Source organism: Rhipicephalus sanguineus, chromosome 7 (genome assembly GCF_013339695.2).
Source record: "Rhipicephalus sanguineus isolate Rsan-2018 chromosome 7, BIME_Rsan_1.4, whole genome shotgun sequence".
Classification (NCBI taxonomy): domain Eukaryota; kingdom Metazoa; phylum Arthropoda; class Arachnida; order Ixodida; family Ixodidae; genus Rhipicephalus; species Rhipicephalus sanguineus.
In genome coordinates, this window is record NC_051182.1 from 43,713,475 (window position 1) to 43,727,876 (window position 14,402).

The following is a 14,402-nucleotide window of genomic DNA, read 5'->3' on the forward strand; positions in this document are numbered from 1 at the left end:
TGGAGCTGGTGCAATGTTTTCGCACATGTCGCGCTCGCGCCCGCCTATGTTACATGAGTAATTGCTTGTAAGTAGAGATATAATGGTTTTCGTCTTCGTGTCGTCTTAGGCGAATGCATTAACGGTCATGTGAGTTTTTGATGCTGTGGCTGCTGCTGGTGAAGACTGATGGATGAGCGTTTCCTAAAGGGTGGAACGCTTTAACTCATGTAGTCGATATACAATTTCCTTGGCGTGTCCCCTGGTGTAATCGTACGCGTCAGCAACCTAACGTTAGCAAAGCTGCCCAAGTGACTTTTCGCTCAACATAGCAAGGAGTCTGAGGGGTTCTTTTCCGTAGGTATGTCAAGCACCGTCGTCCCCCTATAAACTAACAGTTCCTTCGCATGGAGTATCGTGTGAGCAAATTCCAGTTTAAAGTCAGCTATTTTTTTTTTCTCGGTATGCGTGGCCGGTGGCGGCGGACAACATTGTTCCCAAAATAGGTTGTTGCGGCGAGAAGATAAAAACATCACTCTTTGAAAACAATGCGAGCAGAAAGTATCTTAGCACAACGCGGAAATAATTGTGATTACCTCTCAAGGTATACAAGGGCTCACCAAACTGCTGCAGCAGTGCGTCATTTACGTATGAAGTGTCTTGTACGGTGGAGCTTTTGCCTCGAGCGTGTTCGTTTATCTGCAGCGCCATCAACCGCCGGTGCTCAGTGCGCAGCATGTACTTGTCGGTGGGGTAGACGAGTCTCTGAACACCTGATGTAAAGTTAGGCAGCGCAATTTATATATTTATGTGTACATAAATTGTACATAAAAATTCAGGAGCCCTTCACCTATCAAGGAAATCACACCAACCGAAGCTTGGCGCGTTCCCGGCGTACTGATTCTCTTTCTTTTAAAGACGATAGTCTTTCTTGGGGAACTTAAACGCAGAAATTTTGGTCTGTCTATCTGTCTGTCTTTCTGTTTGTCGGCACGTCCCTCGATTCAGCCACTCGGCCAAAGTTGAACCACTTGCCCAAGGGCCAGCCATCGTGAACGGCTCACTAGGTTCATACTTGTGTACATGGTTGATCAAAAAGCAAACATTACGCATATCTGAGGCGCAACATCACTAGGTAAATATTAGGTGGTGTGTTCCTTTAATAGAAAATACATAGATACGTAATTCTAGACACCATAGTTTCTTAAGCTGCACTGAAAATGCGACTGTGCCGAAACTTGGCTTCCTCCGTGCCCTCTGCACGAGCTCATTGTTGCGTTTCGGTTTCAGTTCAGTATTGCACTGTACTAGTGCCATGGGGCGCCGCTCTGGCATTCCTGTTTTACCCAGGCGACGTGAATATAAAAGTGTTTGGAGAGTACTCGTTGAGTGCGGACGTTTCTTCTGCTTCGGCGCTTCGCGCCAAACCGCGTGTTCGGGCTGGCTGGCGTCCCCGCCGGTCGCGTTGGTCACCGCCGGTCTTCGCCTGCTGCTGCGCCGGGACTACCAGCCCGCAACACAGCATTCACGTTTCCCGACGTATTGCCAGATGGCGTTCATATCTCACGCAGCGCCTCTTCTATCGTCTTTAGACGACATTTGCAGCGAAGTACGCAGATACGCGGCCAATTTTCTTCCTTCCTTTCTTTCTTTCTTTCTGCTTTATTATTTATTTATTTTGTTTATTTATGTATCTATTTTTATTTATTTTTATTTATTCATTTGTAGCTAGCTGCCGTCCCCGGAATGCTGCCTTCGGGCATAATCGGCGAAGCGTCTTTCATGTGCTTTCCAGCGTTCGTCAGCCTGTACAATGGCCGAACGAAAGGACCATCACGCGTTCACCGAAATGCAATTTAGGAATTCAATTTTCTTGAATTCGGAACTTTCTTTAGATGTGCAATTGAAGATATCGACCTCAAGCCCTGTCCAGCCGATCGCTTTTAGTCCGCCATTTATATTTATTTATTTATTTATTTACTTATTTATTTATTTATTTATCAAATACTGCGGACACGTAGTCCAAGCAGGGAGGGCAATAAAATGGTACAACAGTGAACACGTTTGGAAAAAAGTTGAAAAGAACAAAGGAAACGAAAACAATATTACAGAAATAGAGTCAATATGTTGGGCAAAACACTAGAAAACAAATCAATAATAATGAGGATTATGATGTCGATTCGATTATACAATTCTATTCGGTCATAGTACGAGGGAAAAAGGAATTCTTAAATATGCTTGTTCTCGCGAAGTAAGGTGTTAATGCATCTTGTCTATATGGTAGCGTGTGGGTCCGGTTAATAGGGGTGATACATATAGAGATGAGTCTAGTGGTAAATTGTTCGTGTAAAGCAGTTTCAAAAAATCCATTATCTTTTTCTGTCTTCTCATCTCGAGTGGTTCAATATGGTTAGCTTTCATAAGTTCTCTGGATGAATCCAATCTTGAGAATTTGTTAAATATAAATCCAACTGCCTTTCGCTGCACTGTCTCGAGGTTATTGATATTAGTTTTACAGCGAAAGCTGTTATAAGATCATTTCACCGGCCGTTTTTGGCGCCGTAGTTGTCCGCCGCCGCCGCCGCCGCCGCTGCCGCCGCCGCCGCCGCCGCCGGTGTCCGTAACCAGTATCGCTCGAAATAAGAAAAAAAACGAAATAAGAAAAAAATTCCAGGATGGAACGAGGTTCGAACCTGGGCCCTCTGGGTGTGAGCCCAGTATTCAACCTCTGAGCCATGCCGGTGCTTGAAACTGCTTTGCAAAAAGGTCCTATACTGGCTTCATGTCGGGAAGGAACCACATTAGCATATGCAATATAGCGTGGTAGAAGAGTAAAATAAGCACCAAGCGTCGCACAACGCGAATTCTGTAACCAGGCGTCACACAATGCGAATTGCTCAACGAGTAGGTTGTTGAATGCTTCCTACCCATTACAAAGGGCTCTGCGATAATTCGTCGTCATCAGGCACATCATCAACAAAGTGCGCATAATGCCTCACATGCGTTTAGCAGGTACCGCGGCTCTCCGTAGAATGACGAAAAATGGCAGAGTGCCTGCTGCCCTACTTCTCAAAAATTACAATGATGTATAGCGTAGTGGGTTCATCGCAAGTGCACTTGTATTGGTTTCCAAGGAAGCCCATAAGCGCATGATCCATTTCCTCGGGGTCTCAGTAAAGTTCTTCGCCCCCTCCCCCCGTCTCTCTCCCACGTCAACGTATGTTATACAAAAATGGCACAGTGCCTGCTGCCCTACTTCTCAAAAATTACAATGATTTATAGCGTAGTGGGTTCATCGCAAGTGCACTTGTATTGGTTTCCAAGGAAGCCCATAAGCGCATGATCCATTTCCTCTGGGTCTCAGTAAAGTTCTTCGCCCCCCCCCGTCTCTCTCCCACGTCAACGTATGTTATACAGCATGACAGGAGAGGGAAATAGCGACCGGGCGTCACCCAATGCAAATTACATAACTGGTGGGCCGTTTAAAGCTTCCAACCCATTACAAAGGACTGAGCCATAATTCTTCATCATCAGTCGTCGCGTTAACAAAGTGCACATAATGCCTTACAGACGTATAGCTGGTGCCTCGTTTCTCCGCAGAATGACGAATAATGGCTTAGTAGGTGCTTACCAACTTCACAAAAATTGTGATTTATGGCGTAGTGGGTACCTTTCTAGTGTACCTGTATTGTAGCCCCAAGAGAGCTTACAACGGACTCTAGAAACGCCGCTCTTCCAGCTTTCGCTGTGACTGTGCTGCGGTTTCAGCGCAGGCCTGGCGTTTTTTGTATACGAATCCCAAACAATGCATGCATACTCCAGTTTAGGTCTGTTTAAGGTGCTATAGCATAGCAATTTTACATCAGAAGGGGCTTTTTTAAGTTTGTGCCTCAAGCGGCATAATTTTCTTAAGGCTGAGGTGCAAGTGTTACTTATGTGGTCATTCCATGTTAGCATGTTGTAAAAGGTGACTCCTAGATACTTATAGTTGGTTACTTCATGCAGAGGGGAAGAACCTAATTTATACCTATGCAGCAAAGGTGATTTCTTGTGAGTCATTTGTATTAGTATGCTTCAGTTAACGTTCATATTGCCACATGCGCTCATTTCTTTCTATGTTTTATGTTGCCAGCCCAATACACGTGTAACTGCTACCTTGCGCAAACCACACCAGAATGTATGCGAGTATTCTAGATAATTTAGGATCCTCTGCTGTGCTTGAGCGCACAAACGCGAACAGTTCAGTTTGTCCTGGAACTAACGCGGACTCCATAGATAAGGCTGGAATGTTCGATGTCACATGTTTAAATATCGACGCGCCTTACAGCAGATCAGATTACTCGACGGCCGACGACTGTTCACGCAGCCATCAGTTCGCGGTGTGAATCGCTTGCATATTGTCGTTTCATTTTTAGGCCACAAGTGCGCCTCAATAAACAGCGCGACAGCCGGTGCAGGAGTAGGAGAGGTTAGAGAGGAACAGAACAGATGCAGTGCGAGGAGAGAAGAAGCCTCGCCTCAAGGAGGAGGAGGAGGAGAGGTTCAGGGGAGGAAAAGGCGCTATTTATGTAACGCTGATTGGGAGCACGTCTCAGCGACTGCAGATGAATGGGTTGAGAGAAATAAAGATATGAGGAGGAGCGTGCGCGCTACCGTTCAACGTAGCGCGAGGGGACAGAACGCAAAGCGCGAGAGTAAAAAAAACTGGGGAGGAGCGAAGCATGTAGGGAAGGGTGTTTCAGATCCACTAACGTGAAACCTGCGGAGGGGCGAAACATGCAGTGTGCGCCGGTGTTTCCCACAGTAAAATCGCTGCTAATGGTCAATGAGAGGCAGAAGAAAGACCACACAGAGACCCGCTGTCTCCTTTTAGCTTACGTGCACGCTGCAAATCTTTATTTTGCGACTACTCACAAGTGAAATCTCGCAGCGGCACTACATCGCAGGTCAAGATCCAGTGCCTATCTGTAGGGAGTGGCCGGTGAGCGGTTGTGCAGCGCGACCAGTCGGCTTTTTCAATCAATAAACTCTCTATCAGATGATGCCTGCGTCGGCGTTGCCTCTCGCTGGCGAGGGCGCGCTCTCGTTCCTTGCGAGCTGGTACTTCTAGGGCGGCAATAGGGGCCAGTTGGTACGTCTTTATGCTTGCGATGCGCTGCAGGTGGACACAGACCAGAACAAAATGAGAAAACAACACAATGTGACATCACCCTGTGTTGTTTCCTCGTTTTTTCTGGTCCATGTCCACCTGCAGCTCATGAAAGCATGAATGTAGTTCAGCGTTCATCGAATGAAGAGCGTTTCGATAATCAACGCGCTCTGTTCGCTGCCTCTCGCCACACGGCGAGAGCTGAGACAGTGGCGCCACGTGACAATATGCCGCGGCGGCTGCATTTTCGATGGAGGCGAAAATGTCTGAGGCCCGTGTACTTAGATTTAGGTGCACGTTAAAGAACCCCAGGTGGTCAAAATTTCCGGAGCCCTCCACTACGGCGTCTCTCATAATCATATCGTGGTTTTGGGACGTTAAACCCCAGATATTATTATTACGTGACAATATGCTTCAGTTCAGTTCTCAATGGGCAAGCGTGGGCACCTGGCCTGCTGTTCAACGAAATCCCTTTCACGCTGCGGGGCACCGGGTTCACACCGCAGCTCGATGAAAGGTTATTTTGTTTAATTTCGTATTTCTTTCGTGCGCGCGCGCCAGCTGTGGGTTAGGAGCGTTTTTTCTTGGACACCACCAGTTACGCAGGTCAGTCAGTATAAGCTTCGCTTAAGATATTCAGTGGTTTTCACACCGCGAATCCCCACGGAACATTTGTTTTACTGCTATACGTGAACATGCCTATAGTCACTGAACCAAATTGGTGTATGGGCGTTTGTTTCATTGCGCATTGCTACTGATCTATCCAAAATTTCACCTGGCTGGTACATTACGTAGTTCACTAATTACGTCAGTCTGATCCACCATACTCCAACACCACATAAACTGGTAGCGAGGTGTCAAGTAAACAAACCACTAAAAAGTCGCGTGGTTCTTTATGGCGTAAGACGACTGGAACGGGAAACCCAATTATCCTTTTTTCCTTCTTTTCCATCTCAGCATGTTGTATCGATCTCCCCACTTATAGCATTCAACACATAACGATATCTCATATTGCCTCAGGGATCTGAGGCATTGCACGCTTTCTCTACTCCCCGTGGTTTTACACAGCCTCTGAGATCGGCCCGCCTGTGGCCAAGCGACAATGGCGTTTGATGGTGTCATTATGTAATATAACGCATGGTTTTATCATGATGCCACGATGACGTCACAAAATCTGAAAAATATGTGACGTTATTGATTATGACATCTGACATTCAAATAATGTCACTTTTGTTATGGGGACTGCATGTACGTTCACTTTAGTCCCCCGTGACTTTTGACCGGCTTACAGTTTTTTTCTGCAACACTCACGCTGACGCTGACGCCCACAAACCATCGCGATTATCGCCAGGTCTTGCTAAATCTCAGCAAGCATCGCGAAGTATCCACAGGTCTCGCCATGTCGAACATTTCTGGACTCGTGGGGCATATAAGTGTGTATCTATATATAACCAGCATGAGATGAGCATAGACGTACGGTCACTTTACAGCCCGATTCTCTACTGCGACAGCCTGATACTCCGCTGCGGCACCGTGGACTGCCCGGTGGCCCTAGTATGCGGGAGAACGGATACAGGGATAGATAGATAGATAGATAGATAGATAGATAGATAGATAGATAGATAGATAGATAGATAGATAGATAGATAGATAGATAGATAGATAGATAGATAGATAGATAGATAGATAGATAGATAGATAGATAGATAGATAGATAGATAGCCAAAATAACGAAGGCAGCAAAAACATCGAGGACGCTTGTGTAACGCCTTCAAGAGGAGAACGCGATAGCATGGTCTGGCCATGATCGCGTCATCTCGTCATTCGCTTGCGAGAGTGTGCTTCTCAGTGGACAGCGCAACTAGAGCACTGCACGGGCCGGATTTTACGGCCCGGGTTCCAAGCGCAGGCACGGCCCGGGCCCAGGCGTACATGACCGAACCCAGCCCGAGCCCGGCCCGGGCCCAGATGTACTTGACCGTACCCAGCCCGAGCCCGGCCCGCGCCCGTCGTTCATTATTAAACTAATCCAGGGCGCGCTTGTTCATGACCAGGCCCGACCCGGGCCCGCTAGAGGATATTAGTTGATGATGATTATTATTGATGCCGTGCGCTTTGTAGCGGGCGATCGGACGGAAAATCCGGTGTGTACATGCATCGAAATGTTGCTTTGCCCACGGTGGTAGCTCAGCGGTTAAGCTGTTTCGCTGTTAAGTCCTAGGATGCTGGTGCGATTCCCGCGGCCACGGCGGCCGCAATTTGGTGGGGGCGAAATGCAAGAACACCCGTGTGTATACTTATCTTTAGGTGCACGTTAGAGAACTCGAGGTGGTCGAAATTGATCCGGTGCCACTACGGCGTGCCTCGTAATCATATCGTGGTTTTGGCACGTAATACCAAGGAATATAAATGAAATGTATCGTATGTGTCAACCTCGAATAAAAGACTGATATCTTTATGCCTCCCATGGGAACAACCTTGATCTGGCCCATTGTTATATATATATACGTGTCACTTCAGCTTGGCACAGTATACCTTAGACAATGGAATGCATAACGTTCGCGTGTGCTCGAAGGCCCGACTTACGCCTTTTAATGAGCGGGTCCGAGTCCGGCCCGGCCCACAGCCTCAAGCACGGGCCCGGCCCAAGCCCGCGGGTTCAAGCGCGAGCCAAGCCCGGGCCCGCCGAAAAACGCTTCGGACGGCCCGGCCCGGCCCGCGGGCTGGGCCGGGCCCGTGCAGTGCTTTAAGCGCAACCATGCCGGGAGAGAAAAAAATGCCCGGCGCGTGACGTTTTTTAAACCCGTTTGGAAATTATCCCGTCTACTGCAAGGGCAGTTGCGAAATGCCCACTACGTCATAACTAATCATTTTCCAAATGACGGATGTACACACTACGCGTCCGCAAGGCATTGGGCGCAGCGGCACACTGTGTTGGTGCTGCTGCTTATGCCTGTGTCCTAATGTACGTAACACTTCGTAATTCAATGACATTTAAACCGTCCACAGGCACCGCTATTCCCAGTATGGGACGCCTGGTATCATCCCTTTCTTTCGCGCTATAGTCCAGGGGTTAACGCGACTCCTGGCACTACATGACTCATGTAAATAGTCTTTTTTTTTTCAAAACTGAGTCAAGCTGTGGCGTGACTGTGGTACAGCAACTGACTGCCACGCAGAAGGCTTCAGTTCGATTGCCAATCAACACATGATATTTATTGTTTAAAAATTTGCCTCTGCTGCAATTTCGGCTAGGCGAAAAAAAAATGCGTCCTGTGTACGCTCCTTCTTTTTCTTCGTCTGTCCCTCTCTCTCTCCGCTTTCTTCTCTCTTCCTGTTTTTTTATTTCTCTTTCTTCTGTTTCTCGGTTCATTTTTACTCTTTTTCGTGTCTGCTTGTCTGTTTCTTTCCATATCTTTCTCTTTCTATCTCTTTCTCGCTCTTTCTTTCTCTCTCTCTGCCTCTTTCTTTCAATTTCTTTCTCTTCCAGTCGTGCTCTCTGTTTTTTCAATCCCTTTTTCGTGTCTGTTTCTTTCTATCTTTTTCTCTCTCTATGTTCTTCTTTCTTTTTATTTTTTTATGCCTCTACTTCCGTTATTTCTTCTTATTTTCCTTTTGCTCTTTCTTTCTATAGCTTTTTTCACTATGTTTCGCTCTATTTTATATCTCTTTATTTCCATCTCTCTCTCTCTTTTTCATGTGTTCGTTTTCGTTTGACACTGGCACCTTCAGCACATGGTACTGAGGCTTGCGCAATTCATGTGGCGAATACCCACCTGAGGAGTTTCGCATGACGGAGCACAAATTACCGATAGCTTAAACTGCTCTCCTGTAAATAGAATGAGGAGAGCGCGTGTCGTTTCATGATGATGAAAGTTCTTCACAACGAAGCACAAGTTACCGACAGCTTAATCAGCTTGGCTGTTAAAATGAAGCAGTTTTCCGTGGGAAAAAACGTATGCACCACTAAAAATCGCCCTATAACACTACTAACCATGGGAAAAATTAAGGTGAAGGAAACGCAACGAGCGCGAAGCACCATTATTAGCGACGTGAGTTGGGCTAGTTGGTGCGTATTAACTGCAGACATGACTGAATAGCGCAGTAAAAACGACAGACAAGGTAGAGACGACGGACAGGACGGAGCGCAACCAATGTTTCTGGAGACACGTAGCCAGCAAATCAAAGATTTCTTAATGAACTCTCGTGATTATCCCATTAATGAAGACCGGGACCGCACGTTTCACCTTCGCTAGTTAATCATTCAACGGAGTGTGCGCGCTGTTTCCCTCACGGACACTCCCGATTTTTCGCTCATAACGAATGCCGCGAAGCCGACACCGGCTCTTCAGCGCTATCGCGTTAATATCAAGCGTGATGCAGTCTTCACAATAATGGTAGAACATGTTTTGTCCCACAGGTTAAGAGTTCTGACTCAACTTACTCATTTCAAATGTACCTGACACAAACCGGCAAACAATAATAACACACGTTGCTTATGTGCAATTTGAGCGAATACACGCATCATCACACGCAGTATGTCTAGTGTAGCTGCTTGTGTGACGATATTTCTGCTGCAGTAGCGAACAGAGTGTATGACCCTTTTTTGACTGACCTAACGGCGACGTTACATTGCATTAATCCTTTTATAGTAAAATGTTGGCATCAGACAACACTTATGCCGGTCATTACAGATGCGACCTGAAGAGAGCGTGCCTGTGACGCGTGCTCCTCCGCTGACGCTAGAAGCAGTGGCGCGTCCCCACTTCTACCGGCACAAGTCCTACGTCATCGTCGGTGGCCTGGGTGGCTTTGGTCTCGAGCTCGCACAGTGGATGGTGATACGCGGATGTCGCAACCTGCTCCTGATCTCCAGGAGTGGCGTTCGTACGGGGTACCAGAGGCTTTGCCTGAAGCGCTGGAGCGAACTGGGCGCCACAGTGCTTGTCAGCAGTGATGATGTGTGCACGGAAGAGGGTGCACGCAAGATTATCGAGACTGCGACAACCTTGGGTCCCGTGGGCGGAATTTTCAACTTGGCTGTGGTAAGTGATCTGAGCTTCACATCCGCGCCTTCCTGTTATTTGCTTTACCGACGGCACACCTGTCATGTAAGCGTAACCACTAGCGTTGCTCGCACCTCGAAGCGGACATCTCGCAGTTCTGGTAAAATACACATTTAGGGCCAAGGAGCCAAGCCGAAGCTATCTCAGGAACGAAAAAATCTGTTAATGAGGTCGCGTGCATCACAAGGCATGAGCAACAGCACCGGATGCAGAGGAATTAAACTATTAGGGCAATTTTTTTTAATTATACACTGTGTCTATAGCACATATGGACGGAAGATGTGGTGTTATAAATATAATTTCACTTGCATACACAAATACACAAGGACCCAGAGGAAATTGGGAGAGAGCAGGCTGACAACTGCCACAAGGAGTACGACGCCTGCTTACTCTTTCGGGAGGAGGGAAGATATGGAGCAAAGGAAGATGTAGGAGAGAAAAACGAAAGAGAGTAGGGGAGCAAACAAAAGAAATGACGAAAACTTGGGCAATATTCAGTAAAACACACAAAAACCCCTATACACGGGTAGCACGATCCATTTGATTCATAAGAGTCAGCACAGTGGCCGTGGTCGCGTCTAGAAGCACGTCCTCTCGAAAAGAGGAAATCGTCTACTCTCGTGCACTTAAATTCAAAGAATTTATATTTGTTATTCAGCAAAGCCAGCCACATAATGAATGCGGGACAGCGTAATATGAAAGGCTCTAGTGTCTCACAGAAGCCGTAAGATGCAAACAACGGACTGTCCAAACGTCCTTGACGGCATAAGCCCTCGCGCAACAACACAGATCCAGCTCTTAGCTTATATAAGAGCGCTGTGGTACGACGAGGCAAGCCACGACCACGAAAGCGGGGAGGGAACGATGCGTTCGCAACACGCTGGTCTGGGTGCTGCTTTAAAAATGTCGGCGTATTATCAGACGAGCGTTGTCCATCATACACGAAATTCCCGGGCAGTCACACTTATCATGGTTACAACTTGAAGCGAGGCAATCGGCCTCTTCGTTTGGTAATGAAAAGTGAAACCATTCGTGGTCATTCTACATGGTAGAAGTGGCAGAATATACTGACGAAAACCAGCTGTGTCATACTCGATGCAAGCTTTTGCAGGAATCTTTATTAAACATGGAAACAAATACTGCTGGAACATTCAGAACATCACAGCTTATCACTTGAGGAACAGTCGCTTACCAACTATCAACGCGAACGCATACAACTACCTGGAATAAGCTTTACATAGAGAACAGAAATCAGTGTGTCAAACACGGCTGAGATACGACCCTCACACAGTAATAAGAATCATCGGCTATATGAGTGCGACCTAAGATTCAATATGATATGTTGGTTAAGGTATCGCTGATTTATAATATAATAGCACTACTTCTTGACCAATGCCCCTTATTATGCAGAGGTCGTTACTTGTGATGTATAAATACAAATTTACAGCTTCAATGACAATATCAAATCCAACCTCGTATCTGTGACGCATATTACCGGGTTAAGACCCGCTGTGGAAACCTCGTGACAGTGTTGCCCAATTCCTGGTCAATCGCCCAGTTTGGCAGAGCAATATCTCAGAATCGTTATCATCATAATCACTATCTAGCTAACGTCACTCATTTTTTATTATCTGCATTTCGAAATTTGCACTGCACAAAAGAGACACGAAAAAAAGGCTAGAAAATTTCTTCATTCTGTTACGCATGAGAAGTTGACGTAGAAAACATATATTCTTGCTTTTCGAACAAGCGTTTCATTATTATTTTGGATCATATATAGATATACCAACTTGTCCCGGCAGAGGAAAGCCCAGGTAAGTAAAATTATTATTTTCATGATTTTATTTGACAAACAATTATTAGTTTGTCCCTTCAAAAGCCTGGTAAATATCAGCAAATGGATGACATGTTCTCGATACAAGCGTTCGTGAGTCATGGAAATAGGTATTTCGTCCATAATAGTAGTGGTATTAAGAGCATGGCGATATAATCCCGTAAAAAACAATGGATATCCGTATATAGCGCGTTAATAAGGCGAAAGCCTTACGTCCCTTTGATCCCGCTCCCCTATGTAGAGAGAAAGACAGGAAGGAGAAAGAGCACTGAGCACATCGCAATCGCTACTCGCAACTAACCTTTGTTATAGAGTGCTTCCCTACATACACAGGTTTGTTCAAGAAATGTGTCCAGAAATCCTCAAAAATCAAGAAAATGCGATATTTGTTCGATACCTTCACACTTACTTCTGTAGCAGCAGGCATCTTAAGATGGCTAAAGACACCATTCGGGTCAGTAATTAAGGAAGGTAAATTAATGAATTTTTTATAATGGAGTTATGTGGTTACGTGAAATGGCAAAATTGAAGTCCATCGTGCGAAGAACCCATCACAGCTTTAAGATGTGGAAAAGGTGGCCTCCACTAATAATTGCTCAGTAATGAAATTCAACCGAATTCGTCGTCGAAACCGAAGACGACACGCGGAAGAGCGCAACTGCCATATTCTTCTAAGAACGTTCAGAATGAGTGAGCACCCTTATATGAACCATCAACCGACTTCGTTTTATGGGTGTGCGGGCTGCGCTTGCAATTATAGCAGCATGGCGCTCATGCGTTAATGAACGCGGATGAACTACACCTCTGTAATCGTCGTCTTGAAGAGTGACGTGATTCTGGTCGCCTGCTTGTTGTGCTCATCGCTGCTTCGATTTCGGTTTCACTGTTGAATCACGCCATAATAATTACTAGAGGCCGCTTTATTGATATCTCAAAACTGCGATGGGTTCTTCTCAAGAAAAACTTCAATGCTCCCATTTGACATAGCCACCTCAATCCACTAGTTAAAAATATAGTTATTGTAAATTGCTTAATTACTGTCCTAAATGATGTCTTTAACCATCTGAAGATGCCTGCCGCTGCAGAAAGAGCAACTGTAAAAGCAGTGAGAAAATATCGCATTTTCATGATTTTTGAGGATTTCTGGACACATTTTTTGAAACACCCTGTGTACAGACGCACGTTAGCACGCGCAGGCACACTGCCCTTTACAATCACAGAGAAATCGTGATTTACGGAAGATTGAGAGAAACACAGATTATAACCCCCTTTCTAAGAGCTGTTTTCTTTCCTGCGCAGCACAACATACGTGTCAGTGCAATGATACACCTGATCTCTTTTTTTCTAGTTGTCTTGCGCGTGAGTGTTCGTTCTCTGCCATATATTCAATCGACGGTATCGAGTATTTAAGGCTCATGCTGTACCGATATGCAGCACAGCTGGCGCTTTCTGTTACAATAATGTAACCACTGTCGTAGTCTTGCCAGTAACTCATCTCCAGTTATCCCATAGCTCATACTTTTTTATAGACATCTCTTCTGTATTTTCTCGTGCGTTAGACCTCCAAGACAGTGTGAATTGACTCAAGGCTGACTTCTGTGAAATGGTAGGCTCTAAAACACATTATATTGAAAATTATTACATAACACCATATACATTAGCAATTAGTAAAGCAACAGTTGCCACCAAACACACAGCGTAGCTCAAAGCCTGAACTTAGTAATGACATAACTGTTATATGCTTATTTCTTTCCCGAAAATATGTTGTATAGATGTACAGGTGTCCACAAAATGATTCAGAGCGGCGGACCGGTGGCCGCTTGTCGGCGGAGCACACCCGCGTAAAAATATAGCCGTGGTCTGCACGTGCGTGGCGTCCCTAGCAAGCAACCTCCACTAGTGTATCTAGATTTGGCGTTACCTACCGTTAAAAAACGTACTGTTGGCCCCCTGTTAACGATGCAACACACCCGAGGCGATGTCGGCGTGTAGTCTATAGCTTGCTTGCAGGCTACAGACTGCAGGCCCAGATCGCTCCTGGCCGAATCTCTAAACGCACGCGTAATTCTTATGTCATGACCTTCATTACACCGCAACTATGGAAATAGTAGTTACTGACTTTTTATGTATTAATTATCTTCACCTGATTCTTAATTAGCCTTAATATAGCGGACCGGTAGTATCAAGGAGCCTCGAACTGAACGGATGTTCTGTAGTGTCTACTACTCTTCGCAATCCAAGGACGTAGCCAAGCGGGGGGAAGTTGGGGGGTTCAAACCCCCCAAAATTTTTCAATTTTGCCTGCGTATATATGCAAGCACACATACAATTGCACGCACGCACATACATAAAGTATGATTGACCCCCCCCAAAA

The 14,402-nt window shown here is 45.9% G+C and overlaps 1 protein-coding gene across 1 annotated transcript in view; it reads left to right on the forward strand.

Moving 5' to 3' along the window:
- The window catches only part of LOC119398657 (fatty acid synthase-like), a 144,935-nt gene that overhangs the window by 102,885 nt on the left and 27,648 nt on the right, over positions 1-14,402 (forward strand). Inside the window, exon 22 of the mRNA XM_049417380.1 lies at positions 9,823-10,173. Within this exon, the coding sequence (XP_049273337.1) occupies positions 9,823-10,173 (351 nt within the window). The remainder of the gene's footprint in view (positions 1-9,822; positions 10,174-14,402) is intronic.